General features: G+C 49.0%; 1 protein-coding gene across 1 annotated transcript in view; it reads left to right on the top strand.

Moving 5' to 3' along the window:
- Nucleotides 1-17,093, top strand: part of LOC140711303 (uncharacterized) — a gene marked incomplete at its 5' end in the record, with an annotated part of 54,517 nt that extends 37,424 nt beyond the window's left edge. The window contains 5 exons of the mRNA XM_073014263.1: nt 3,983-4,085; nt 4,212-4,301; nt 4,734-4,816; nt 5,020-5,217; nt 16,860-17,093. Of these exons, the coding sequence (XP_072870364.1) occupies nt 3,983-4,085; nt 4,212-4,301; nt 4,734-4,816; nt 5,020-5,217; nt 16,860-16,933 (548 nt within the window). The remainder of the gene's footprint in view (nt 1-3,982; nt 4,086-4,211; nt 4,302-4,733; nt 4,817-5,019; nt 5,218-16,859) is intronic.
- Nucleotides 17,094-27,625: the final 10,532 nt, after the last annotated feature.

The following is a 27,625-nucleotide window of genomic DNA, read 5'->3' as shown; positions in this document are numbered from 1 at the left end:
GGGAGGAAATGTGGGGCTGCAGTGGGGGCCCAGAAAGAGCTCTTCTGTAGAAAAGAGGTGTGTGGTCAGCTGTTTTGTTCATTAATTTCCATATTTGTAGGAGATAAACAGATCTGTCTGCTGTGCCAGCAGAAGAGTGGTCTGTTTCCACCATCCAATAGGAAAATGCAGACAGAAAACGCTAAAAATGTGGAGGTTCCCCCTGGGCCAGGGGGAGTCTAGATCTTTTTTTCCTTGTTTTTTGTATTTTATAATCTTTCAACAGTGAGCATGTGTTTTTAATATACAAGTAATAGAAATTTCTCAAGGAGGAGGATGCATGGATGGATTGAAGGCCATCCCTGCTGGTGCTTGTAGAGGCTCCGTCCCCCAGGGTCTGGCTCCAACCTCGCTGGTCCCAACTGATGACGCCCCAGCCACCCGAGTGGCACTGGGTTTCTCCTGGAGGGCCCACACGAGATGGTCATGATTTCTCCCAGCACAGCCCCTGGGAACATGCCCACTCCTTCCTTGATTTCCCACCTGGCCTATTTGACTCCCTTCATCTGCTTTGGGAAATGGCCCATCTGTGGAAGTGGTGACCCGGGGCTGATCTCGCCACGGGCGCCTTTAAGGAGCCTGTGTCTTTGCTGCAGACGCTACCATCATTGTCTGCCCTGCCTTCTGTCGGAGGAGGATGTGTTCTGGAATCATCTAGAATGTGATGTCACCATTCGCAGTGGAAGGCAGATGAAATCAGCCCCGTTCCTGGAAATGTGATGTATCGGAGAGTGTGTGTTTACTTAAGGGATTCCTATAAAACTCAAAGAGTTTGACTTCAGTTTCCTTTTTTTTTTTTGGTATCCTAATGTGAGACATTTAAATATTCATTTGCACATTTGCCTTTACAATAGAAATAACATCTTTCTACTTCACCAGATTTAAAAAATGCCACATATGCATTGGAACAAGTTAAGCAGTGTGGTGCTGGAAGTGTTAGATTCCCTCCCCACCACCACTGCTTTCAACCATGTAATCCAAGACAACTGCTTGAAAATTGTGCTTCCTTGTGCTTTTTAGTTTTTGTTAATTAAAAAGAAAATCTCATGCCTGTAAGCCCAGCACTTTGAAGGCAGGAGGATCACTTGAAGCCAGGTGTTTAAGACCAGCCTGGGCAACGGAACTAGACCCTGCCTCTACAGAAATTGTAAAAATAGGCGTGGTGGCACGCATCTGTAGGCCCAGCTACTCAGGAGACTGGTGGGAGGATCCCTTGAGCACAGGAGTTCAAGGCTGCAGTGAGCTGTGATTGCCCTTATGCACTCCAGCCTGGCGACAGAGCAAGATCCCGTCTCTTAAAAAACAAGACCAAAAAAATGGGACCATAATTTATGTGGCATTATTGTACAACTTGATTTTATTTTCATTTTCACTGAATCCAATAATTACTTCATTGTCTATGTTTTTTTATCAGCCATGGTGTTTTAAACTTGCATTTTTTAATCATTAATTTCAGTCTTAAAATCCTTGCATGTTTGATGACTGCTAAATTCCTACATACAGAAATTCGAGAAAAAGGTGGCGCTTACAGTGGAGGCGCAAAACTCAGCCACAGTGGGGTTTTCACCCTTTACTCTTACAGGTGAGCTTTGCTCTAGTTCACACATTGGGACACACACTGTGTTTTAGTCTCCTACTCATGATTATCAGTGTCATTTTCTTCTACTGCAGTGAACTTTAGACAAAAGTTGTTCTATGTGCTGCTTTTCACTTCTCGAGCACTTAGCCACACCCAGCAATGTCCTTTCTGGTGCAAGGATTGGGGCCAGCAGCGTAAACGGGAAGCATTCTGTCTTTAGTAAACCCTGGCTTAAGCCAGCATATTTTGGCAAAACACGGTAGTGCCTCCATCCATGGTTTTGCCTTCCACGGTTTATTACCCAGTCACCCTTGGTCTGAAAATATTAAATGGAGAATTCCAGATATAAACACTTCCAAAGTTTTAAATTGTACACCATTCTTCTAAGCAGTGGGATGAAAGCTGACACTGTCTACGGTACCTGCCTGTTGGTCACTCAGTAGCCATCTAGGTCATCAGATACGCTGTGGGTGTCCAAGAGCTTCTGTTCACAGAACGCTTGTTTTACTTAGCATAACTTTTATTACAGTATAATTGTTGTATTTTGTTAATATCTTGCTGCACCTAATCTATAGACTTTTTCATAGGCATAGGAGAAAAACACAGTATCCATAGTGGCTGTCTGAGGTTGCAACCCTGCTCTGGGGGACCTGGGACACAGGCCCCAGGTGAGGGGCGCGATATAGCCTGAGAACATTCTTAGCTCATTTCATTTGGAGGTGCCTGATGTGGATGCAACTGTTAGCTTTCATAAACATAACACCGTTATTCTAAAATAATAAATTCTTGATTGTGTATGGCTTTGCTGCCCAAGAGAACCTGTATTCTGACACTTTTTAAGAAGGAGTTGGCCAGGCATGGCGGCAAGTGCCTGTGGTCCTAGCTACAGGAGGCTAAGGCGGGAGGATCCCTTGAGCCTAGGGAGGTTGAAGCTGCAGTCAGCAGATTGTGCCACCACACGCCAGCCTGGGCGAATGAGAGCCTGGCTCGTGGATGCAGAGATAGATTAGGTAGGTAGGTAGGTAGGTAGGTAGGTAAGCAGGCACGTAGGTAGAGAAGTCGGTAGCCGTTGCCACCCTGCTGAGTTCTCCCATTTGCTGTGCTGGAAGCCACTCTTCTAGACAAGGATGGGGAAGCAGCTCACAACCCCTCTGCAGCTCTGAGTCAGGGTGGAGGGAGGGCTGGGCTCTTTCCATTTACACAAAGGGAAGTCTGGATCAGCCCCCTCAGACTGATTCCTGTACTGCCCTGGGTGTGTCCTTAAGGGAGATTAAAGGAAAACCTTTGTTTGCTTGATTTTTCCATGTGAGTCTTCTGTAATTTCCTCATAATCTTGACCTGCCCCCACCCTCCACATCTTTCCTCTCCTGATGTCACAGAGAGGTGGATTTAAATCATCTGGGGAGGACTTTATGCAGACAGACCCTGTCTAAGAGGGAGAACGTGTTGAAAGTCTTATGTGATCGGATTTAAACTTCCACTGAGAGTAATTGAGCAATTTGTCAGGGGGCTGTTTGGACTAGATCAGATGTAAAATAGAGCTGTTAACCCATAGAAGATGTTGAACTGTTAAGTCACAGGTTTGTCATAAACTTGTCCTTTGGTAAAATGCTTGCCTATTTATTTCTCTGGGTTTCCTAGGGACCCAAAAACAATAGAGACACTCCAATCTTTTGGGAAGGTTTACTGGGCAAAATCTGGAAAATTCACGCAGCAAGACATTGACGAAGGCAAACTTTGTCTTCTCAACCGTAGATGCTCCTGTCGCTCCTTCATACAAAGGTATTGTGAGTGTAACAGTGAGAATCTCAGTCCACAGCCTCGCAGATGACATTGCTGTTTTCCGAGTTCCCTCATGCACAGGCAGGAGCACCAGCTTCTGGCGCCTCTGTCCTTGCCTGTGATACGATTTCCACGTCTGACACCCTAAATATTGGCCTTGGAAACACGCTTCCCGACATCTGGGCGAGAAGAGTGCATCCTGTCATTTCAGTTTTACTGACCTGAGGCCCAGTGGGGCCAACCCACGGCAGTGACTGGGCTCATTCGTGTGGAAGGATGACGTGACCACGGCCCAGGCCTGGCCACATTACACTGTAGAGCCACTTTTGCTCACAGCATTATCAGCCTCACGCGGTCCTGAATGCATCCACGCTGCAGAAGCAGGCCTTGGTAAGAGTCAGCGTGGCTCGTGGGAGCTAGAGGTCAGGGTGTGATCTCTGGGCTGTTAGACATGACCCTGTGGTTGAAACACGTATGTGAAGTAACAGTGAGATGCACCTGTCCCCTCTGGGACACGAGGGCATAGCCCACTGTGCGAGCTCCTGGGTGGCAGCCCCCCTGTGCCTGTGGTTTGTCTTCTAGGAATGGACCACTTCTTGTACGGCCTCTCGGATGAGATGAAGCAGGCCCACAGGGAGCAGCTCTTCACCATCAGCCACAAGAAGCTCCTGGCCATGAGCGATAGGTGAGTGGGGAGTGGGGAGTGGGGAGTGGGGAGCGGGGAGTGGGGGAGACAGCGTCCGGGATTGGAGACCTTAACGGCACTGAAGTAGAAGCCAGTCCTCACTGACCTCGCCTGCCTTCCTCTCAGGTACCTCGGCACTGGGAAGAGCACGCATGGCCTGGCCATACTCAGACCCGAGAATCCCAAAATCGCCAAGGACCCATCCTGGATCATCAGGTGAGCGGCCCTGGTGCCCCCAACTGTGCAGGAGCCCCTGAGACAATAGGCCTCTAGAGCTGAATATGAAAAGTCAGAAATGCTACTGCTTTTCCAAGAATATTATGCCATTCTTAAAGTGTTGCCAACTGACTGGCAAGTCAATCTTAAGAGCGACCAGGAAGATGTCCATTGAAATAGTCATACACGAAATGCCAAAGATGCACCACGTAGAATTTTCACTTTCTACTGACTGAAAGGCTTGTTTTACCTCATTAGTTCTAGAATATTTAAGAATTTAAAAATAAAGGGCAACTCTGATTTAACCTCTGCTTGAGTCATTATCTTAAGTAGCATTTAGGGCTTTTACTAAAAAACAGAAGTAAAATGAAAAGGTACACAAAGGTGTCCCGTGTCTGCCTGTGCTGATTCATGAAACTCGATTACACCGAGGCCCTGTGGGAGCGTCCTCCTAACAGACGGAAGTTCAACGGGGCGGCCGGATGGAAGCAGTCCTGAGAAGCAGGTGGGCTGGGGTGAGTAAGCGCTCGCTTCGTCTTCACAGAGCCAGAAAGGAGAGCCGCCACGCCAGCTCTTCTTGGCCGTTGGACTCTGATTTCCCAAACAGCTTGTTTTTGGGGTCTCCTCTCCCTCCACACAGCTCTCCACCGCCGTTTCTGAGGCACAGCTGTGGTCTCCTGCAACCTAGAGCTAAGAGGCAGAAACGCTGTCCCTACAGGAGGTGGGCCCACGAGGGCAGCAGGGCCGTCACGCCAGCACCCATGTCTACTCTGGCAAGAGTCATCAGAGAATTCCAAATTAGGTCCCAGCAAGGACCGTGGCTTGGACTGGACGAGAAACTGGCTATCAGATTTTTCAAACCCCCACCTTGGTGGTTTTAACATGCAGCTAGGATTGCAATCAAGAGGCCGAGTAGGTAAGATTCATGTGTTCTCTTTTACTTTCTAAGGAGAGCAGGAGCCTGGGGTCAAGGCCCAGGGCCCTGGCCTGCTGCTGTGGTTGGAAACTGACACATGGCAATAAACACGGCATTCCCCTTGGCCTGTGTAAACTACTGGCTTTGTTCTCCTTTTATGACTTGTGCATAGTTCAGTGATCCCTACTAAAAATATTTTTATAATCTTTGCCCACAAAAGTGCTGAGAAAACCATTAGTAGCCACCCATAGATTGAGGTTTTAATCTCCTACTTAAAAAACTAAAACGGAGGACTGTTGGAGTTGTAGGCAAACGTTTAATACACACATCTGAAAGCATGAGACACAGTCCAGACAGCACGCACTGGAGCTGGTGGGGCACACGGTCGGTGACAGGTGCTTGCTTGTTAGGTATTAATGTCAATAAATACTTTCAGAAAGTGCTGATAAATAACTTAAGTGTTACAAAAACAGATGGTCCACGGTGAGTCCAGGTTGCAGGTACATGCAGGCAGGACTGGGTCAGACGCTCCAGGGCTGGGCTGCACGTGCTCTAGCTGGCCTGAGTCCGACACATCATAGTTGTCCATGTACTTGGCCAGGATCTTCATGAGGGGCCGCAGCTTGAGCCACCACTGTTCTTTGGGAATCCTGTGCCTGTGGAGGGATGGGGGGACAGCAGTGAGGCTGGGAGATGCCACGGCCAGCACAGTGAGCCGTCTTGCCAGAAACACGGGGTTTGTAGGGTCGGCTGAATCAACTAGATAATAAAGCCAATTTCAGGGTCAAATGAAACCATTGCTTTTATATTTCTAAAAATTCTTCCCAAAGACCTAGTGGTGGTTTCTTATTGTTGTTCTTTTGAGACAGAGTCTCGCTCTGTCCCCAGGCTGGAGAGCAGAGGTGCAGTCTCAGCTCACTGCAACCTCTGCCTCCCAGGTTCAGGCGATTTCTCCTGTCTCAGCCTCCTGAGTAGCTGGGACTACAGGTGTACACCACCACACCTGGCTAATTTTTGTATTTTTAGTAGAGATGGGGTTTCACCATGTGGGCCAGGCTGGTCTTGATCTCTTGACCTTGTGATCCACCCACCTAGGCCTCCCAAAGTGCTGGGATTATAGGTGTGAGCCGCCATGCCTGGCCAAGACCTAGTATTTTTTAACTGAGCTTCAGAAAATCTAGTTCCTCAAACCCCTGAATGAGTTGCCGAAAGCAACAGCAATGGCCATTCTCCTGTCCTGTACTCACGTTGGCTGGGTTTGCTAAGGCAATAAGACCCCAACTTACTCAAAATCCGTTTGCTTCTTCAGCTCTGCCACAGGTTGAAAAATAAGGTTTCTTTTGCTTATTCCCAGCACACAAACGGAATCATCGGTGGTAAATTTTTTTCCTATAAAAGATTTTAAAAAAGATTAACAACACCCTGTCACATGGGCAGGTGGGAGAGCAGAATCATGGGGCGAGATGAGAAGTGAGATTCCTGGCAACCATCCTGAACCTGGCCTGGAAGCCTGGGGGAGGCTGAGAATGGCCAAGAACGGCCGAGAACAGCTGAGAACAACTGCACAGTGTGGCCAGCGCCTGGCCTGGGCAGCTCTGCTCTTGTGGGATCGCCCTGATGGCTTCCTGGAAAGCAGCTTTTGTTTTTCCTCTCAGTGGAGAGAATTTTTCACTAAATAGTGGAATAGGGAAATTACCTTAAGAAATTGATGCCCACGAATACACACACAGAGGAGTGAGAAACATCCATAGCTAAATTAGCAAAAGAAAATCGATGTAGAAAGAATCAGTCAGTTCTTCAAAAAGACAAACCAATTGAAACTGTTCACATCACTGTTTTTTGTAGACTGTCATTCTTCTACGTTGCACATTGGCAGTGATAATGGTTTGCCCTAAAAAAGCACACACCTGGTATGACTGAAGAAAGCTGAGGGGGGTGGGGGCAAGAAAGATGCTGGCACAAACAGCCACTCAGGAATGAGTGGGGACCAGCCACATTGGAACAATTAACAATTGTATTATACAAAATGTCATGTTTTTTAAAAATTTTCAGTTTATCTAAAGATTTGTTAGAATATGTAACTTACAAAACTGATTTAAGGAAAAACATGCATAGTTCTACAAACATGAACAATTCATTCAGCAGCCAAATCTTCCTCAAAACTGGAAGTTCTGACAGATGGAGTTGCAAGGAGGTTGTCCTAACATACATCCAAAAAATAGAAGGCCCCACTTAAACTGTGAGGGAAACTGCGGGCTGATGCTCAAGATCTCCAGAGCAAAAAGCCTGCACAAAAGAACTTCAGGTTGAATCTAGCAGTGATAAAAGAGAACATGTTACCCACGCCCAAGCTGACCTTATCCCAGGAATCCAAGGTTGGTTAAATAGCAACGCTCAGAGACCAGCAGGAGTTAGAACATCACACACAGCTCAGTACTGGACTGAAGAAGGAACCAGTATACCCTACTTCTCCCCGATAGGACAGCATTTTCACCAAGGCAGACGGCCTCCCTCCGCGGACCCCTTACCTCTGCCCCAGGCCTCCTTGAGTTTCGCAGTGATCCACTCCATAGCTCTGGCAGAGATTTTGGTTCCAAAGTTTCTATCAAATGGAGAGGGTGCCCCACCCTGTTGGTGGTTAGAGTCATATGAAATATCAGTTATACAGTAACACTTTGTTGTTAAATAGAAATGACGATTTCTATTTCACAGAATTCACGTTTTTATTTCTAGGTCTTTACGGATAGCTGGAACAGAAAAAAACACAATCTCTGTTTCCTGTAGCCTGAACTCAGCCTGTTAAGCAAAAGTGTCAAGTGTTCCCCCTGCCCAGTAAGAGGAGGATTTTAATAAATGGAATGAGTCAACTAACAATCTCCAATATTTTAAAATCTTCAATCAGGATTTCATAAACTCATCTGGGGTGGGGATGGGTCGCAGCTTTAAGAATCTGATAAACGTTGTGGATTCTTTAACAAAATCACACATACGCCTCCTATTTCATCATCATTTCAGGGGATTCATCAGCTCTCTGGAATAAATTCACGGGCTCTGGTTTAAAAGTATAAAGAATAGGAGGTTGTGAGGAAGGAGTGTGTGTGAGTTAGGTATTACATGTCTGATAATCCATTTTAAATCTTAGGAAGCTCCAGTTTTTAACTCGATGAAGTGTTTAATTTGAATAAGCATTTCCAAGTAGTGGGGTTGTCACTGTTTTCATGAAAGCTGACAGTTCCCTTAAAATCCCCATTACTCAAACCTCACCAACAAAAGAATCCTAAAGCTGGTGATGTTTGGCATGACTTAAAAGTTTAGATGATTTGGCTGGGCATGGTGGGGATCACGCCTGTAATCCCACCACTTTGGGAGGCTGAGGTGGGCGAATCACCTGAGGTCAGGAGTTTGAGACCAGCCTGGCCAACGCAGTGAAACTCCATCTCTACTGAAAATACAAAAATTAGTTGTGCATGGTGGTGGACACCTGTACTCCCATCTACTCAGAAGGCTGAGGCAGGACAATCTCTTGAACCTGGAAGAGGTGGAGGTTGCAGTGAGCCAAGATTGCGCCACTGCACTCCAGCCTGGGTAACAGAGCAAGACTCTGTCTCAAAAAAAAAAAAAAAAGTCTCCCAGCTAACTGGGTGTATGCATACACTGCAGATCGTTTTGTTGTATAGTGACAACACACGCGACACATAATGTGACACAACAAACTGACACAGGATGTCGATTTCACCTAAGCCCAGCTAACAGGGAGTGATGAAATCTCGTGCTGTGTTGCTCTTTCCCACCCAGAACGCAAATCATCCCTGTGCCCTAAGTCTCCATGCTGTCTGTGCCTCCTGTCCCTGAGTCACTCAGTAGCCGCCTTGGTTATCAGATGGTTATCAGTACCCACCCCCTCATGTATACAGGGGGCGGGTACTATCCCCAGGTTCAGGCACCCACTGGAGACTTGGGACACATTCCCTGAGGCTAAGAGGGATGACTATTTCCTTCTTCCTTCATAAACATCAGGTGCTAATTAGAGAAATGATTTTAAGATATCTAAAAGAGTAAGACTATAAAGCAAAAATTTTAGTTGTCTAAATGCGGGGAAGTCTGTAGAGCAACACACCACGACTCTGTTCTGCAACTGCTCAGCGTATAGTGCACTCCAGGGACAAAGAAATTACCACTCATCCAGCCCAAAGTCACAGAGCAGAATCTAAGAACCGCAGTGTTACGGTGACCATAAGATCAGCCCTGGTCTCTCACTCACCTGAGCACAAGGCCCCTCTGGATAGTAGTCTTCATTTTCTGCGTCAGGCGCTCCACATTGGACTGGAAAAGAGCATTTTGTTAATCAGACAATAAACTTCTGCTAAGCACCTACTGTGTGCCAGGTCCTGCAGGGCAGGAAGTGCCAACCACACGTGGTGGTGAGCGTGGCCAAGGAGGCTGCAAGCTCTCACAGCTTGGGTCTCGGGGAGCCTCCCCAGGTGGCGAGAGCACGTCTGCAGCAATGAATGCTGAGCACAGGGCACTGATGTGAGCAGCCCTCACAGCGGCCACTAGAAACGCCTTCCGGAATCAACAGGGTCCCTCTGAAGATGATAATTCCGTGACTGGCCTAGTGCTCATTCATGGCTCTATTGCTCCTTATTTTCATGACGATGTTCTCTCGGCGCTCTCAGAGGAAAAGAGCGACCTGTGGCCTTTCAATGGAATCTCCTATGACGGCCTGATGAACCGTGTCTGATCAGAGAATTTTGTAAACTCTCATCGACACACAGATTTCTTAAGGAACAGATTGTCTTAGAAAAGGGTAACATCCTATATCAGATCATCTTGGGAGGATTACAAGAGGGAGGTAATTCTCTAATGACTCATCCTAAGAAAATGGAGATTTTTACATCTAATCAATCTGTCACTGGGCACGGTGGCAGAATTTCACAAAGTAGGAGCCTGGGCACAGTCGCTCATGCCTGTAATCCCAGCTCTTTAGGAGGCCAAGGCGGGTAGATTGCCTGAGGTCAAGAGTTTGAGACCAGCCTGGCCAACATGGTGAAACCCCGTCTCTACTAAAAATACAAAAATTAGCCGGGCATGGTGGCAGGTGCTGTAGTCCCACCTACTTGGGAGGCTGAGGCAGGAGAATCACTTGAAGCCAGGAGGCTGAAGTTGCAGTGAGCTGAGATTGTGCCACTGCACTCCAGCCTGGGTGACAGAGCAAGCGTCCATCTCAACAACAACAACAAAAAATCATAATTTCTCTTCTGAAGCTCTTGCCAGGTTGAATGCTGGTGAGGCAGGATCTTTGGACAGATTTCTGAAATACGGTCATGAGTCACATAACAGGGGGATATGTTCTGAGAAATGCATTGCTAGGTGACTTGAGCCTTGTGCAAACATCCTACAGTGAACTCTCACAAACCCAGGAGGCAGGGCCTGCCACATATCTGTTGTTCCTGACTACAAACCTAAATGTCTGAGACTGTTGAATACTGCAGGCAATTGTGTATCTAAACATGTCTAGATGTAGAAAAGCACAGTTAAAAATATATATATATGTATATAACATATGTTTTTTAATATATATAATCTTTCTATAAAAGATAAATAACAGTGCACCTGTTTGGGGCAGCTCCAATATCATCTTATGGGACCCACCGCTGACAGAAACATCATGATGAAGTGAATGACTCCACAAGTATTTAATATGACATAGTGAAGAAATTCGTGATTCACATGTCACATAATTAGTGACAACGCCAAGGCCCTTTTTACTTGATCTACTTGGCCCAGAAACAAGTAACATCCTAACCTTTTAAAAGACAATGGTGCCGGGTACAGTGGCTCACGCCTGTAATCCCAGCACTTTGGAAGGCCAAGATGGGCAGATCACGAGGTCAGGAGTTCGAGACCAGCCTGACCAACAAGGTGAAACCCCATCTCTATTAAAAATACAAAAATTATCTGGGCATGGTGGCACGTGCCTGTAATCCCAACTACTCGGGAGTCTGAGGCAGGAGGATTGTTGGAACCTGGGAATCGGAGGTTGTAGCGAGCCGGGATCATGCCACTGCATTCCAACCTGGGTTGCAGAGCAATATATAACATTATATATTTATTTATATAACTAACTAAAGACAATTGTTCAAGTTGCATTTTATCTGCCAAGGCCTGTCATCCTGCATGGAGTTTAGTAACTGAACACTGCAGGGTCCAGGCCTGGATTCTGCTGTGCCATCCAAGCAGGGGCAGACCCCGGGCTCGGTGACACTCTTCCCTAAAAGAGCCACAGATGCCAAAAAACCACGGCCGTGTGTGTGTCAGTTTAGAGGCAGACGCAGCATCAGAGGCCTCAAGATTTAAAAGAAGCTGCAGCAAGCTTCAGAGCCAGTTGCAGACGTGGGTGGTGATTGTTAGCGGAGGCGCTCAAATCGTTTGTGACAGAAGTGAGAAAACATTAACTACACAACAGACTACATCAAAAAAACAAGCTCGTGTTTCACACAAGAGACTAGAAGGTGTCCTCAACCAGGCACGTCCGCCTTCACCTGACACATGGGAGAGGCATCTGGGCAATGCGAAGGGCATCAAGCATGGCGTGTTCTGTAGTACCTGTCTCCATGCCCCCTCGAAAAGCAAACCACCCTAGATACGATGTTTCACTCCACAGCACCGAGTGGATCCAAAGGGGACGGTCCCCCTAGGCCAGCCCCCGTCACATACCTGCAGATCCCTGCTGTCGAAGGGCTCTTCGAAAATGTATGCGGCATCGGCTCCGGCCGTGAGCCCCCCATGTTGGCCAGGTAGCCACGGTAGCCGCCCATGGACTTGATGAACACGCACCGCTTGGTTCCGCTGGCAGACTGCTTGATGTGGTCGCAGGTCTGGTCACAGAGATCAGTCACTCCAGCCCAGGGCCAGGGTGCACCCACCATCCCAGAGCTCCCCGACGAGTAAGTGCAGCAAGGGCCCCCACCGCGCCTGAGCATGCGGTCCCAGCATCGCAGAGGTGAAGGGTGTACAGCAGCCGGGATGTGCCCTTGGAGTGGGTGTGAACATGCCCCCAACCCCCCCACCCCACCGTGGCAGCCACCTGGAGATGACCTCAATGACCTGTGGTGGGGGCCTGGCCATCTGCCGCTCCCTTCTCCCAGGACCCATAAGAGGAGACTGAAAAGACGACCCCACAAGCCAGCTCACTCCACGCTGCTCTCTGTCCCTGCTGAAGCAGCTTTCACCAGACACGGACACCGTTAGGTGTGAGCTGAGAAGTTAGGGGGCTCTCACCTACCAGCTTAGTCCATGGGAACAGCTGTGATCTTCTATTTTCTTCCATTAAAGCTCCCTGTGATTTTAGATCTGTGGCCATCTTCCGTTCATCAGGTGAATGTTACGTTTATAGAAACTCTACTCAAAGGCAGACGGTGGTTCTTAGACCCAGGTGCCTGGGGAGTCTTTCGGATGCATAGGCATCAGGTCCCCAAGTGAAATGTCTGCCATCCGCCCTCCACGAGGACCCAAGCTCAGTGGGGAGAAAAGCAGCAGAGAAATGCATCGGCCACCTTCCCACCCACACACGAGTCCGGGCTGCAGCGCCCTCTCCTGGGACTCTGCAAAACCTCTGCCTGGGCCTCAGCTCCCATCCCGGCACCCTCCAATCTGTTCACACAGACTGGAGACCCATCTATAAAAAACATAAATCTGATCCAGTCATTCAAAACCCTTTGGCTCACTTCAAGTACACGTCAAGACTTTCTCGGGAATCCCTGGCCCCGCCTGCTTCTGATACCAGGTCCCGCTCTAGATCCAGCAACCTCAGGTCCTCCTGGGGCCTCTGGATATGCTGGCTGCTGTGTGCATTCAGGTACAGTGGTGGGCGGGAGAGCAGCCCCCAAAGGAATCCCGGTCCTAATGCCTGGAACCTGAGAACGTTCCCTCATGCGGTGATAAAGGAATCCTGAGGACTATCCAGGTGCGCCCTAAGTGCCACCACTTGCATCAGCAGATGAGGGGTGTAGAGGCCCTGGAGCAGGATGCTGCACACCTACATGGGAGGAGGCGGCACCAGGGAACAAGGCGGGCAAGGCCCGCAGCTCTGGGCACCTGAATGGGCCACGAGGGACTCTCCTGGAGCAAACACTGGCCTCAGTCCATGGCTCCTGCCTTCCAGAACTGTGTGACAGTGAGTATTATTTTCCAGCCCCAGGTGTGTGGTCAGGGTCACAGCAGCCACGGAACACACACAGGCACCTTCCTCAGCTCTGACCAGGAGGGAAATGTCATTTTCTCACGAAAATGCCGCCTGGTTTCTAATGGCAAAGTTCGTCTGTCAGGGGTTCTCGGGGCACCCCATGTCCTCTCTTCATAGAAATCACCCTGGAGTCTCTCCCTGCAGTTAGCTCGTGGTTATTTGACTTGCAGTCCTCACTAGGCTACAAATTCCATGAGGGCAGGAACTGTGGGCTGGACTTCCACCACTGCACCATCAGCAGGACCCGGCCAAGCACCCACAGCAGGCGCTCAAGAAATGCTTGTCTCTGAATGACATAAGCACAGTATTCTCCAGCCAGCCAGCCATCCTGGTCAAGGGCTGATCCTGGAGGATTCCCTAACCGGCCTCCATGGGACTCAGCCAAGAGTAAAAGCATGAAGTGGGGGTGTGGACTTGAGACTGGGGGCCACATGAGAGTCTGTGCACCAAAGTTTAACACCCACTGGGAAATTTTCACTTGAGATCTTCGGATGAAATTTTAAAACACACTTTGTTGAATAAACACAGGCTTCATTAAACCATTCCAACCTATACTTCGTTTCTTTGGCAGATTCTTTTCCTCCCAAAATAATTGGTTGATGTGTTCAAAAGTGAACACGGGCTCTAGTTAGCGGGCCACTTTGCATTGTGTAGAAGCCGAGATGGGGAGAGAAACAGGCAATGGGAAGAATTCCCATCTTTGTGCTTAGGAAGGACAGAGGACAGAAGCCCGTCAAGGGTCCAAAGAGCCCACAACTGCCTTCTTGAAGGGCCAGTGCAGAATTCTGAGGGTGTCACTGTTCCACCTGTACTGGGTTCTCTCTCTAATTGCGATCTAAGACTTAGGATGTCGTAAGGCTTTAAGACTTGCCCTTTGTCTTAGAGAATCCCGGGCATGGGAAGGAAAATGTGGGTGGGGCATCAGGACCCCCAGAGCCACAAAGCCTTATGGGTTATTTTTCCAACTGAATCTCCCCCACAGCCCACCCTGAGGTGGGGAATTACTGTCACTCATTCAAAGAATGACATCAACCACTTAATGACAAAAGAATTCTGCAGGTAAGCAGCTCTCCCAAGAGGCTGATTTGTGCCCGAGCGTGTCTGAGTTCTAGTCCCACCAGGCTGCTGCTGTGGGTGCGTGGAACAGCGCAGCGCTGACACCTGAGCCACGCCCCCGATCGTGTGCTCCTCTGAGTGTAAACACAGTGACAGCTGGGACGGAAGAGTCCGCCTTTACTGGAGCTCAGATACAGCTTTCCTGAACTCTCTCATTACCTAGATGGTGTCTTAAACCTGAATTAGCTTCTAAAAATAGCAAGTCCCTCCGGCGGTGCCTCAGGCAATTAGTCAAAGTAGTACTGACAAGAAGAAGGCTGATCCCAAGCATGGCCCTGCCTGCCTGCAGTGTTTCAAGCCTGGACATCTAGAAACTGCTAAAGGAGAGCAAAGCCAGCGATGGCCGGACCCTAACGACATTCAGTGAACAGGAGTCAAGCGCGGGGCCCAAGGAAGTCCATGGAACGAGCCGTTGCCAACCTCTGCAAAGCCAGTAGAGCACCAGGGAACACGACAGGGAGAAGCCCAGGAGAGAGATGGCCCTCAGCTCGAGTGGGAGGCACAGGAGGCTGCAGCTGACCTCACGGCCCCTCCGCTCCCTTCCCTGCACTGGAACTCAGTTCTGAAGGAAGAACCCGGAACAGAACTGCTGTTTTCCGAGGTTCTGTGCCAAGCTGAACTAAGGAGTCTCCAACAGGGCTGGGAGTTTTCATGCAAACTCTGGAGCTGGTTTGGACGTGAACATCTAAGGTAAAGGCCAGCGGCTGCTCTCCAGGAGGCACCAGGCGGCCAAGTCACTGATGTAACCCCATGTGCCAAGGGGGCCACTGTCCCATTTGCAGATGAGGACCCTCTCTGGGTCAGCTTATCAGGGACCGGAGGGGGCCACCATGAGGGTGTCAGCACCACGCCCATGACTGGCAGAATCCACTCCTTCCAAAGCACATATTGGTGAAACTGCCTGCCCAGGAGGGCATGATCTCGGCTCTCTTCAGAACCTCTCGTCTCACCAGGAAGGCTGTGGTTCCAGGCAGTGGCCCCCAGTGGGCACGCCTCTGTCCCAGAGCTCGTACGTACCAGGCACTCAAACCCCTTCCTGCAGGCTCCCACAGCTGACCCTGCGGCCTCGCTACTCAACGCAGGCGGGAGAGGCAGTCTCCAGAGAAATGGTGCTCACCACTCCCCTAGTCTAGCAGGGATAGAAACACGACCCCAAGGACTGGATATATCCTCTCACTTTTAATCAATAAAGACAGGTTCTTCCTAAGGCAGAGAAGCTAAAAAATTTACCCTCTTCTGGCCAGTGTGACTGACATAAAGCCAAGCTAGAAAAGGGTGAGGGGGAAATCTGGCTCATTCTTAACACAGAAGAAACACACTGCTAAAATAAATGAAAGAAAGCAATGGGAGGAAATGATGTTTCTTGCATTTGAAACATCAACTTGCTTTGTTCAAGAGGTTTAAGACACACGTAAGCCATGCTCCACACACACGGCCGGCCGTTTCTGAAGTCAGTGTTTCTGGAACAAAAGCCTTGGCCTGCCCAGTGAACATTCACACTGAGCACACTGTCGCGAGGCTGCTTGGCCAGCCAGCAGGGGGCAGGAGAGAGCCGCAGGTGCCATGTGGGGTCCCTGCAAACTGGCCTCACTCCCTCAGTCAAGGGCCTTGCCTCTTGCCAATCCAGGGGCTTCCTCCAAGGGGAAGCGGCCTCTTCAGCTGCCACCGCACTGACTTCAGAAGGCTTAGCCAATGGGACAATAGATTCAACAGAGTTCCATGTTGTTAAGGGAAACTTCTGTTACCAGGCAACCTTAGTATCATATTCAATGTAAAATAACCAACAAGATCGTTTCCAAACAAACATGCTAGTAGTGCCTTATCCTTCAATGCTGCTTAAACACGGAGAAGAATGAGGAAAAAAGAGCATGGCACTTACTTCTTAAAAAATAACACCTCTTCCAGGTTCCTTTTACCCATATCATAAAGACTTACAACTGGATTCCCTACAGGAAGGTGGAGTGGGGGTGGATCCCCACGCTGACCCAGCCTCCCCCCAGGTCAGTCACCCGCCCCTCACCGCGGGGTTCACAGCTCTCCAGACACTGTCACCTCAACAAAGAAAGGTGGCATCTCTGAGCTCTCTTCACAGGGAGCACCCAAACGGGAGCTAGAGAGAAAGACACACCCACAACTGCTGTAAAATCCAGAAATGCAATACATATTTAAGGACTTCATTATTAGTTATTTAAAACTTGAAGAACAAAGTGAGCCTGCTTTTAACCTCTCTGCCACAATAACATCGTGTATGTCTGTCTTCTACCGTTTGTTCCTTCTCCAGCAGCTGCCGCCTGGCTGGCCGCCTGCAGAAGAGCCGCCTCCGGTACTCCTGCGAGGCCCTCGGTAAAAGCGTGAGCACCACGATCACATCTCAGGACGCTGCACACTTTAGGGTCGCCCACAGACCGCCATTGCCAATGCCTGGAAGGCACTGAACGGGCCCTCCTGCTCTTTGTAAATGTCACCTCTCGTAAGCTATGTTGTGTTGAAAATTTTTAACTGCAGTCCACACATACTTCTTTGTTTCTGTCTTGTTTTTATCCTAGAGGCATATTATTATGGAAAATTAAGTTTGCAAGTGTGAAGGGTTTTCTGAAAATCGACTTCTAATCCTGGAAGGACCAAAAAAAAAAAAAAACTGCCAGATGTGGTGCTCACGCCTGTAATGTCAGCAGTTTGGGAGGCCGAGGCAGGCAGATCGCTTGAGCCCAGGAGTTTGAGACCAGCCTGGAAAACATGGCAAAACCCTGTCTCTACTAAAATTACAAAAAAAAAAAAAAAAGGATTAGCTGGGCGTGGTGACATGTGTCTATTCCCAGCTACTCAGGAAGCTGAGATGGGAGGATCACCTGAGCCCAGGAGGTAAAGGCTGTAGTCAGCCAAGGTTTGCGTCACTGCACTCCAGTTTGGGCGACAGAGTGAGACCACTTCTCAAAAAAAAGCAAAAACTGTATAAATCAGTACAGAAGGGAACTGGCTGGGCACGGTGGTGCACGCCTGTAATCTCAGCATTTTGGGAGGTCGAGGTGGGCAGATCACAGCTGAGGTCAGGAGTTTGAGACCAACCTGGCCAATATGGCAAAACCCCATCTCTAATAAAAACACAAAAATTAGCCGGGCATGGTAGTGGGTGCCTGTAATCTTAGCTACTCAGGAGGCTGAGACAGGAGAATCACTTCAACCCTGGAAGCAGAAGTTGCAGTGGGCCGAGATTGCACCACTGCATGCCAGCCTGGGCAACAAGAGCAAGAGTCTACTTCCAAAAATAAAAATAAAATAAAAATAAAATAAAAATACAAAAAAGAGAGCTAATGCTTTTCATTTAAGGGAAGGGAGAAGAACATTCAGTATTTACACATCTCACGCACACATCTGCAGTGGTGCCCTGAAGTATTCAAAGATACACATTCCTACAAACATAGCTCAAAACCACTCACCAAGTTACATGCTAAAAGCACATGCATTGGAAGAATGCTACATTATATTTTTTAAGCATCTGTATCCAATATTTTAGCATACTGTCAATTTTCTCTTCAGGTGCTGTATGCCTAAATTATTACATCTTTAGTCATTCATTTTAGAATTTATGACTTGCTTTAGACAAAAGAAATATATTTGAACATAAGCTACTAACTTAATGACTTAGGGGAAAAATTACTAAATTAACTTAGAAGTTAAACTTTGCAAACTGAATTTGTTGGACCTCATGTAAGCTAGATCATCAGTTTTTTAAATTGTTGTGTGTTTCCCTTGAGGATGGAAGTCTCTTTTCTCTCATGCACTGTGCACACCACTGCAGCCCGCGTCTCTCGTCCACTGCACCACAGTGCGACCTGCAATTCACACTGTACCACGCCTTCCACACTTTAGCTGAAAGTCACTAAGTATAACCAAGGAGGAAATGAAAAGCAGATAAATGACCTCCACCCCCAAATCTAGCATACAAATGTTAAACATTCATCCAAGTAAAACCAAAAACCCCTGTTAGCTCACGATTGTAACTGGTAGAGTTATGTGCATGGCAATTGAAAGTCTCAAGAAAAAGTTTATACAAAAAGACATCTGCAAACATCGACAGTGCAGAGAGGACTTCACTCTGCATCCAGCCTGTCCTGGAAGCCACGGCCAAATGCCAGGTTGTATAGATCCAAAAAGCAGAAAAAAAAACACAAGTGTTGAAATGTGTAGAGTCTTAGCAATGTACAACTTCGATGTAGGATGTGCAGAAACCTTGAATTTCCAATCAGAAAACAGGAACATGAGCAAGTTCCCCAGCAGCGCCCGCCTTCTGCCTACGCCACGTTTAACAGGAATGCTGGCCACCTCCGGGGGGAGAGGCTTCCTGGTCACATTGGCTCTGGCAGCCGCACAGCTGGCCCTGCCACAAACACCTGTCTAATACTGAAGAACCACCCGCTCCCTGGGCTTTGCTCACTCTAGCCGAGAGAGCGTATTTACAGAGTATATTATCAACTGAGTCCTCGTTCAATGCATCAAGCTTGTTGAAGGCAGGGCAACCCCATTCCTGGCCCAATTAAGTGAACTGAGCAGAGCAAATGGCCCCAGTTGGATGGCACTCAGTCACGACAGCAGCGGCCACTATTCACAGGGCACTGGCTTCGTGCCTGGAACAGTTCCAAGCATCTTCTTTCTGTCCGAGGAATGTGCACTGCAACCCTGTGGGGCCATTTGCAACGTCCACCAGAGTTCTGAGGCAGCCAAGTCCAGGCTGTCTGTGGGCCTCCCCGTGTGGCCGTTCACATCCCCTGCAGACCAGACCTCACTGCAGGGACCGCAGGGACCGTGGGTTCCAGGGCTGCCTTGAGGCACATGCCCCCTTCGCCACCTCTTCCTGGCCCCTGACACCAACCCTTACCACTGCTGCCAACACTTTATTTTCTCATGGCTCCTGAGGGGCCTGTTCTTTCTGCCCTTCCCTGCTCTTGGCTTGGAGGACGCCCACATCAACGCCAACGCTCACCTATCCCTACTCCCGCGTCCGGCTTGGAGGACGCCCACATCAACGCCAACGCTCACCTATCCCTACTCCCGCGTCCGGCTTGGAGGACGCCCACATCAACGCCAACACTCATGTAATCACCACCCCTTCCATGGGACTTCATGCCTAGGAGTCTCAGTATCAGAAAGTCAGATTCCTGTGCTTGTTGGAGAATTTCTTCCCATCATGGAAGTGAAGGAGATACAATTCTAGGTGCCTGCAATAACCTCATTTCCACAGCTAAGCAACTTCAGTAGTAGCACAAAACAAAAAAGTTTTTTTTTTTAACTTATTTTATACAAGCTAAATATAATTTAATTTTTACATCCACGTTCTCATCAGCTCCCACCTGGTGAGCAGGCGAATAGTAATTTTCAAAGAAACAAATTGTTCCATAATTTCAACACTTAGCATTATCACTATTAAGCAAGAATTATCCCAAAAATACACGATCGTGTTCTCACATTCAAAAACTGATTGTCACACAGTGAACTAGCACTTACTGCAAAGGAATGTTTCTTTTCAGGTTTCTGTTCTGGGGAAAAAAAAAGATTTCTGGCAAAGAGATAAACATTAATTATGTAACTATCCAAAATGCGTCCGAGAAAAATAATGTCATCCAATTAGTTCTTTAAAGTGTTACAAATGCAGCTCAGTTTTAATAGTAATTCATCCATAATTATCAAAAGAATCTTTAAAAATCTTAATACTGAAAGAATAACCATAAATGGATACAAAACACAAAGCAGAAGAGTTAACATTTGGGGTAGGTTTTGGCCCATATTTTTAACATATGCATAGTTACTTCCTTAGCTGAAGTATATCCCTCTCCTCCTAGGCTCTTCAAGCCTGATTTTCAAACATAGACTGGCTTTTGGTTCATGAAGGCAGCTTTAGAAGATGTCAGGATCGGGCCGGGCGCAGTGGCTCAAGCCTGCAATCCCAGAATTTTAGGAGGCCAAGGTGGGCCGATCACTTGAGGTAAGGAGTTCGAGACCAGCCTGGCCAATATGGCAAAATCCTGCCTATATTAAACATTTTTGTAATTAACCAAGCGTGGTGGCACACACCTATAATCCCAGCTACTCAGGAGGCTGAGGCAGAGAGAACTGCTTGAACCCAGGAAGCGGAGGTTGCAGTGAGCCAAGATGGCACCACTGCACTGCAGCCTGGGCGACAAAGTGAGACTGTCTCAAACAAGATCTTAGTCCTCAGAAAAGGCTGTGAGCATCCCTGGCCCCAGCCAACCCAAGCAATCACATGGTAATGGTTATCATCTGATTTTGACACAAAGTTCTATTATCCTCTCTAAACACAATGGTAAACAGTTGCCATCAGCCCACAGAAACTCCCAGGACCCAGTAACACTGGACTAGCAAGATTAATGGGACACATACGCAGGGTTCAGCTGCAGAAAGTGATGGCACCAAGAATGGTGTGTGCTCAAACCAGTCCCCACCCAGCCAAGCCCCTTCTCCTTTTCCCCACTGGATTCATCAAATCAAATCTCGCTGTCCTTGGCAAACATACCATTAATTTATTTGCTGCCCAGAAGAAAAGCACACTTCCAGTTAACATGACACCCCCGCTATGATAGAACAGCCTTAATTCAGATATGACGTGGAGGAACAGAGGGAGGAGGGGTCGAGGGCCGTTCTGGAATCCACAGCTGTTTTCTGGGGAAGGCCTCTGTCCCACCCGAGCCTGACACTCGTGCCACACTGTCCCCGTGGTGTCTGAAAGCTCCATGAAGACAGGGTCACTCTGACCCCTTCACACCCACAATGCCAAAGAGGAATGTTCAGGAAAAGTCTCCTGCTAGTGCTGAAGACAAGAATAATTCCTCGTGGTGCCCGAATGTCAGGAGAAAACAAGGCACCATGTGGACGCCTTCCAGGTGAATTTTGGAATGACTCTACCGAATGCCACTCATCCTTTTTCAGAACAAAACCAATACCAGAAAACATGTGTCGCCAGCAGAGAGATGGTCCCTTTGACGGCTCACAAACACACCTACGTTACACTGAATTTGTCTCAAAAGCCACCCTCTCTGTGCTAATGTAAAAAGTCTCCTTTATTAACCAGTACCCTTTCCCATCTGGTGCTTTTTAACAAGCAAGACAGTCCTGTAACACTCAGGCAGTCTAAAACGTCAAATGGAAGCCTAGAATCCTCTTCCATGCATCTTCACTGCAAAGTATTTTGACTTGAGCCAAATCGTGCTATTCCTACACCTCGATAGGCAACTCAGAGCTTCCTATTAAGGAGATGCAGCATGATTTCTGCTAGGCACAGAAACTGGTGGGGTGGGCATGGGGTTGAGGGAACATTATATAGAAAGCACACCCCGATAATCATCTGCATGAGAGCCACACTGGCCAGCAAGCCCCGGTCGGCTCAGTCCCTGCACAGTCACAGGTGTGAGGCCTACACAGGGCAGACACCTGGCACTGCTGAACCCCCAAGGTCGTGGCCTCTGCCCCTTCTCTGCTGCCCATCAGTTCCAAGCTTCTGGCAACAACGCCCGCTGCCCCCACTGCCTGATCGACTCTTCGTGAAGAGCAAATGTTGCCAGGATAGCTTATGAGTACATGTGCCAGGAAAGCAGCTCCGACTGACATTGAAACCCCGTTCTCGCACCCCTGGCAGCTCCCTTGTCCCCGATGTGGACATGCTTACAGGCTCTGTCTCGCAGAGAGCCGAATGCAGACTCAATGTTGAGTCAGAAATACACAAAGAGAGTGATGGTTAGGAACTGCCTGCCTGTCCCCCAAAACACAGGTTGAAATCCTCACCCTCAATGCGATGCTGTCAGGTGGTCTTTGGGAGGTGATGAGTTCCCAAGGCTGGAGCCCCATGAATGGGGTTTGTGCCTCAGAAAGGAGCCCAGCAAATCCGTCACCCTCCCACTGTGTCTGGGTCAGAGAGAAGGTGTGCATGAACCAGGAAGTGGCCCGCACCAGAACCCACCTGTGTGGCACCCTGATCCCGCCTTCCAGCCTCTAGAACTGTGAGAAATTCCTGTTGTTCATAAGCCACTCAGTCAATGGTGTTTCGTTACAGCAGCCTGAGCTGCCTGAGATGACAATGCTTCACCGTTCTACGGAGACGGCTACTCCCCTCTCCCAGAAAGAGGGGTTTAATTAAAATCCCTGTCTCTCCTCGCCGCCACCACAGATCTCATTCCCCCACCCAGTAAGCCAGCAGTCGCTAGGATTAAAGGAAAAGGAGGATCGTTTTAGACCAGCCCCTCCATGTCGGTCTGAAGCCTTTGACTTTGCCCACTTGCACGCTGGCCGTGTCACCAGGTTCCCCATGCCAGCTCTGCAACTGCACCGGGTCCCAGGCTCTGCACAGACTTCTCCAGTTGCCCATCCAGCACACCCATTTCCCCTTCTCCTTTGCAGATTGTCCTTCAATATCCAACCACCCTCTCTGCAACCCAAGGCCTTTTGATCCAGCCGTGCACTGGAGTCCTTGGCTCAGGTAACCCAGGCCCAAGCCGTTGGCACCTACGATCTACTGGTTGTGGGGTCTGCACAGCCACTAGCTGCCCCAGCCACACCAGGGCCTGGGAGGGGAGGCAGAGGAAGCTCTGAAGTTGCCAATAGTCACGCGGGGACAGGGGTCCTTGGGATGAGGAGGATGTCATGGAAAGAAATTCAGAGAAAGAGCCCGAAGGCTGGACGGGTCATGCCCGAAGCCTGCACTGCTGAATTTTCCAGGTTTCTGAACTCAATCGCTGACCCACATAGCACACGTTTCCTGAGTGCTGACCCTGTGTGGCATTGGATACGGCAATAAAGCAGGACCCCCACCTCCCCCCGTCCCCCACATACATGGGGCCTCCGTCCTGGCAGGAAGTCAGGCCTGGGCACCCAGCTGGCACAGCGAGCCTGGGAATGGGGCCATTTCAGATGGACAATGGGTGCAGCCTTGCCACAGCCCAGCAGTCACCTGCACTGCCACAGCCAGGCTGAGTCTGGATCAACCGCACAGAAACCTGACCCTCTCAAGGGCACGCCTGCGCTCATTAGGGAGAGACACTGTGTCCTGCTTATCTCCAACACTATCTCTGCATGTCTAGTTACAAACGGATGACACAGTCTCGGAAGCACATATCCCAGGCCTCCCCCTGCTCCTCTCCTTGGTGCCATTGACGGGAAGGGGCCGGCATGGCCGTGAGGTCGCATACCCACAGCCACCCTGCCGCTGAGAGGTGGGCCTTTGATGGTTACTTCTGCCAAAGAACCCGCTCCATCTTGGAGCACGTCATGGCGGGCGGGAAGCTCCGTCCGGAGAAACAGCGATGCTTCTCCCCAGGGCCAACGGAGGGCACCCCCCACCCTGCATTCAGCAGCTTACTTACATTCTGGAAAACATCTGAATGAATGGGGAACACTAAAATGAAAAGAAAATTTAGAAGGCTGTGTGAAGTCTCAGCGAGTCCAAAGGTTTCTGAACCAAGACTGCTGGGGTCGACGAGCTTACAGGGAAAGTTTCCACACGGGCCTTCAACAGGCAACACTCAGCAGAGAGCGCCACGCTCTGGGCAGAACCTCAGACACCACAAAGTCACATCAGAGCCAACAGCAACTGAAATACAGCTCTAACCCTAACCCTTCCACAAGTTTAAATTCAGCTGAGGAAACCACATGAGACTCCTAAAAATAGGAAACAGTATCTGAGTTCTTAAAAAAAAAAAAAAAAAAAAAAAAAAAAAAAAAAGGCCTAGACAAACACGCACACCCCTGTAATGCAGAGTCAAACTTTCAAAACCACACATTCACATGCAGTGAAACTGTTGGCAACTATAGTAAGGCCAGAAGATCCCTTTTCCATTTAGCTCTTTTTAAACAAGGCATATGAGGGGCAATCAGCTTTTCCAATAGTAAGAGATGGCATTTTCCAGACTAATCCAACTTCACCTAGAATTTAAAACCACGGAATTCACATGTGCTAAAGGAATAAGGATATAAAATCGTGCTTTTCGGATATGCTACAATGTAAGTTTTAAAAGGCATATCATCAAATGCACTTAAATTTCAAACTCCTGCAGTTGCCCAAAACCCAAGCGTAAAAATGCGTGCTTATGGTCACGAAACGGAGTCAAGCACAGCAAGGAAACTAAAGCAGGAGTTACCCTCCCAGGCTGGCGCCCTGCTCAGAGGTATGTAACAGTCTAATAACTGAGTCCAAGGGTGGAAGGAAACCACTGACCAGCACTTCACATGCTGGGAAGCAGGCAGGGCCGTGTGGGCACCCAGCTTTGATTTGCTGTTTCAGATCCGCATCACCCGCTCTCCTGCTGGAGGCAGCACCTTGGACTCCTGCAAAGGCCGGCGTTCAGATGCTGTCGGACCCTGATGGAGAGGGGCGGATTCCAAACCCACCAATAAAAAAAAGAATAAAAATGAAACCTCTAAAACCAATGCCTTATTTTAGGGCTTTCTAAGATCTTCAGTCCAAAAAAAGTAGTAGCTTACATTTTAGAGTGTCTGAAGAAACATTTTTTTAGCCCATTTTTAAACTAATTATAGTTACTATTTATTAAAAGCCTGGCCAGCAATCTGACCAACACGCTTTTTCACATGACCCTCGCAGGGTAACAGTGCCAGGCTTCCTCAGAAGCAGTGTTGCTATTACTGGCTCACCTGGTGCATGTGCCACTGACCCACCAGAGGCTCCACCAAACCCTGAAGCATTACAGTTGCCTTTCTGCTCACGTAGCACGTCACAAACAAACAGCACCGACACGCCGCACACTGATAGTTTGACAGTTCACTTAGACTTTGACGCTTACACATTCAGATAGCAAAACATGCCGGTGCTGAGGAGACAGGTGTCAGCACCTTCTCCTGCCCTCTCCTGAGGCGAGGGCCCATAGACCCTGGCACACAGACGCCCAGGCTTTCTTCATAGCAACCCCTGGCCGAGATTTCTTGAGTCTCTGGCATGGAGGCTGTGTTTTCAAAGACAACGGCAGCACCTCAGAGGGTCCCAGTGGGGTGCAGCTGTGGCCATGGGCACCACACAGAGCAGCGTCTGTGGCTGCTGTGATGCCAGAGACATTTCATCCACAGCACGTACTGCCTCCTAACCAAGGCTTGGACAACAGAAATCCCATTCCATAAACCATCAATGGCTGAGGAAGCCATCTCAGAACTGATGTTCCAGTGGCTCAAATCTTTTGAGATGCACTGACTTATTCAGAAAGGGATAACAATTCTTTGTAATTGGAAAGAAGCTAAATGTTAAGACTCACTTGGTTGCACAGAGCCCAAATCAGCATCATCTGAGAATCTGGAATTCCATGTATCCAGGGCCCCATCTCAGAGCCGCCAAATCAAACCCAACTCTCGTGGAAGGAGGACAGGCACCATTTGGGGGGGGGGGTTGTTTTGTTCTGTTTTTTGAGACAGCGTATCACTCTGTTGCCCAGATTGGAGTACAGTGGCACGATTTGAGCTCACTGCAACCTCCACCTCCCAGATTCAAGCAGTTCTCCTGCCTCAGCCTCCTGAATAGCTAGGATTACAGGTGCACACCACCATACCCAGCTAATTTTTATGTTTTTAGTAGAGATGGGGTTTCACCATGTTGGTTAGGCTGGTCTGGAACTCCTGGGTCTTGTGATCTACCCTACTCGGCCTCCCAAAGACAGGCACCTGTTTTAACAGTCACTCCTGCTCCCAGCCACAACACGACTGAAAGTCGGCAGATAATTAACTGAGCTGTTGATTCTCTTAATCAGAAAAGACTTCCTAAATCTGAATACTTCTGCCAAACATACATTCTCTCCTCTGCTTACAAGCCGTGAGCATGATATAGAGAAGTTTTGTTTTGTTTTTCTGTGACAGTCTTGCTGTCATCCAGGCTGGAATGCAGTGGTATGATCTCTCCTCACTGCAACCTCCACCTCTCAGGTTCAAGGGATTCCTCCTGCCTCAGCCTTCAGAGTAGCTGGGACTACAGGTGGGCACCAGTTCACCCCGCTAATTTTTAGTTGAGACAGGGTCTTACCACATTGGCCAACTGGTCCCCAACTCCTGACCTCAGGTGATCCGTCCACCCCGGCCTCCCAAAGCGCTGGGGTTACAGGCATGAGCCACCATGCCTGGCTGAGAAGTTTTGACAGAGACTGAGGGGAGGCTCCTGTCTCATCCTGTGACTTCCACGTCCCACCCAGCTTCCCACACCAACTACGATACTCGAAGCTTCACAGTAAGGGGGCAGCTGCATCCCTGCAGTTCTCTGCACTAACGCCACAGCTGCTTGAGCTGCCACAGCCCTGGAGCTGCCACTCAGCCTTATGGTGTTGGCACAAGCACAGCAGAAACTACCGAGCCCCTAAGAGGGAGGAGTGGGGGCCAGGGGGGTGAACCAGGAGGGAGGAGTGGGGGCCCAGGGGAGTGAACCAGGGGTGAGGAGGGAGGAGTGCGGTCCAGGGGAGTGAACCGGAGGGAGGAGGGAGCAGTGCGGTCCAGGGAGTGAACCAGGAGGGAGGAATGTGGTCCGGGGGATGAAAAAGGAGGGAGGAGTGCAGTCCAGGGGAGGAGGGAGGAGGGAGGAGTGAGGCCCAGGAGAGTGAACCAGTGAGGGAGGACTGTGGTCCAGGGGAGTGAACAAGGGGGCTCTAGGGGTAGCAAGTTCACACACCTCAAATACCTCCCAGATCCATCCCCGCGCAGGGAGGGAACGGAAGCCACGCAGCACCTGCAGCGCTTTTTCCTCGCAAATGAGGAGTGAGGATACCGACTCATGCATGAAATCAGAGCTAAAGTTCTACTGTGGTGGGGAGATGCTGTTCAACAAGTTTCATAGACACAAATGGGAGCAAAAAGAAACCAATCATACAAGATCAGTGGATGGAAAGGGATCAGAAATTTAAGCCTGTAACAAGCTTTCAGAAAGAAACTTCACTTGATCTGCAAGATGGTTGTGGCTCTGCCTGATCATTTCTGAAAATGTCTAACCCGCGATGTGCCATCTCAGAGCCGTTCAAGAGGAGTAATAAAATCAAAACACCAAGGCACGCTCCATATTTT

Source organism: Chlorocebus sabaeus, unplaced genomic scaffold (assembly GCF_047675955.1).
Source record: "Chlorocebus sabaeus isolate Y175 unplaced genomic scaffold, mChlSab1.0.hap1 unalloc_scaffold_541, whole genome shotgun sequence".
Classification (NCBI taxonomy): Eukaryota; Metazoa; Chordata; class Mammalia; order Primates; family Cercopithecidae; genus Chlorocebus; species Chlorocebus sabaeus.
Note: the sequence above shows the minus strand (reverse complement) of the source record. Positions and strands in the feature narration are given on the sequence as shown.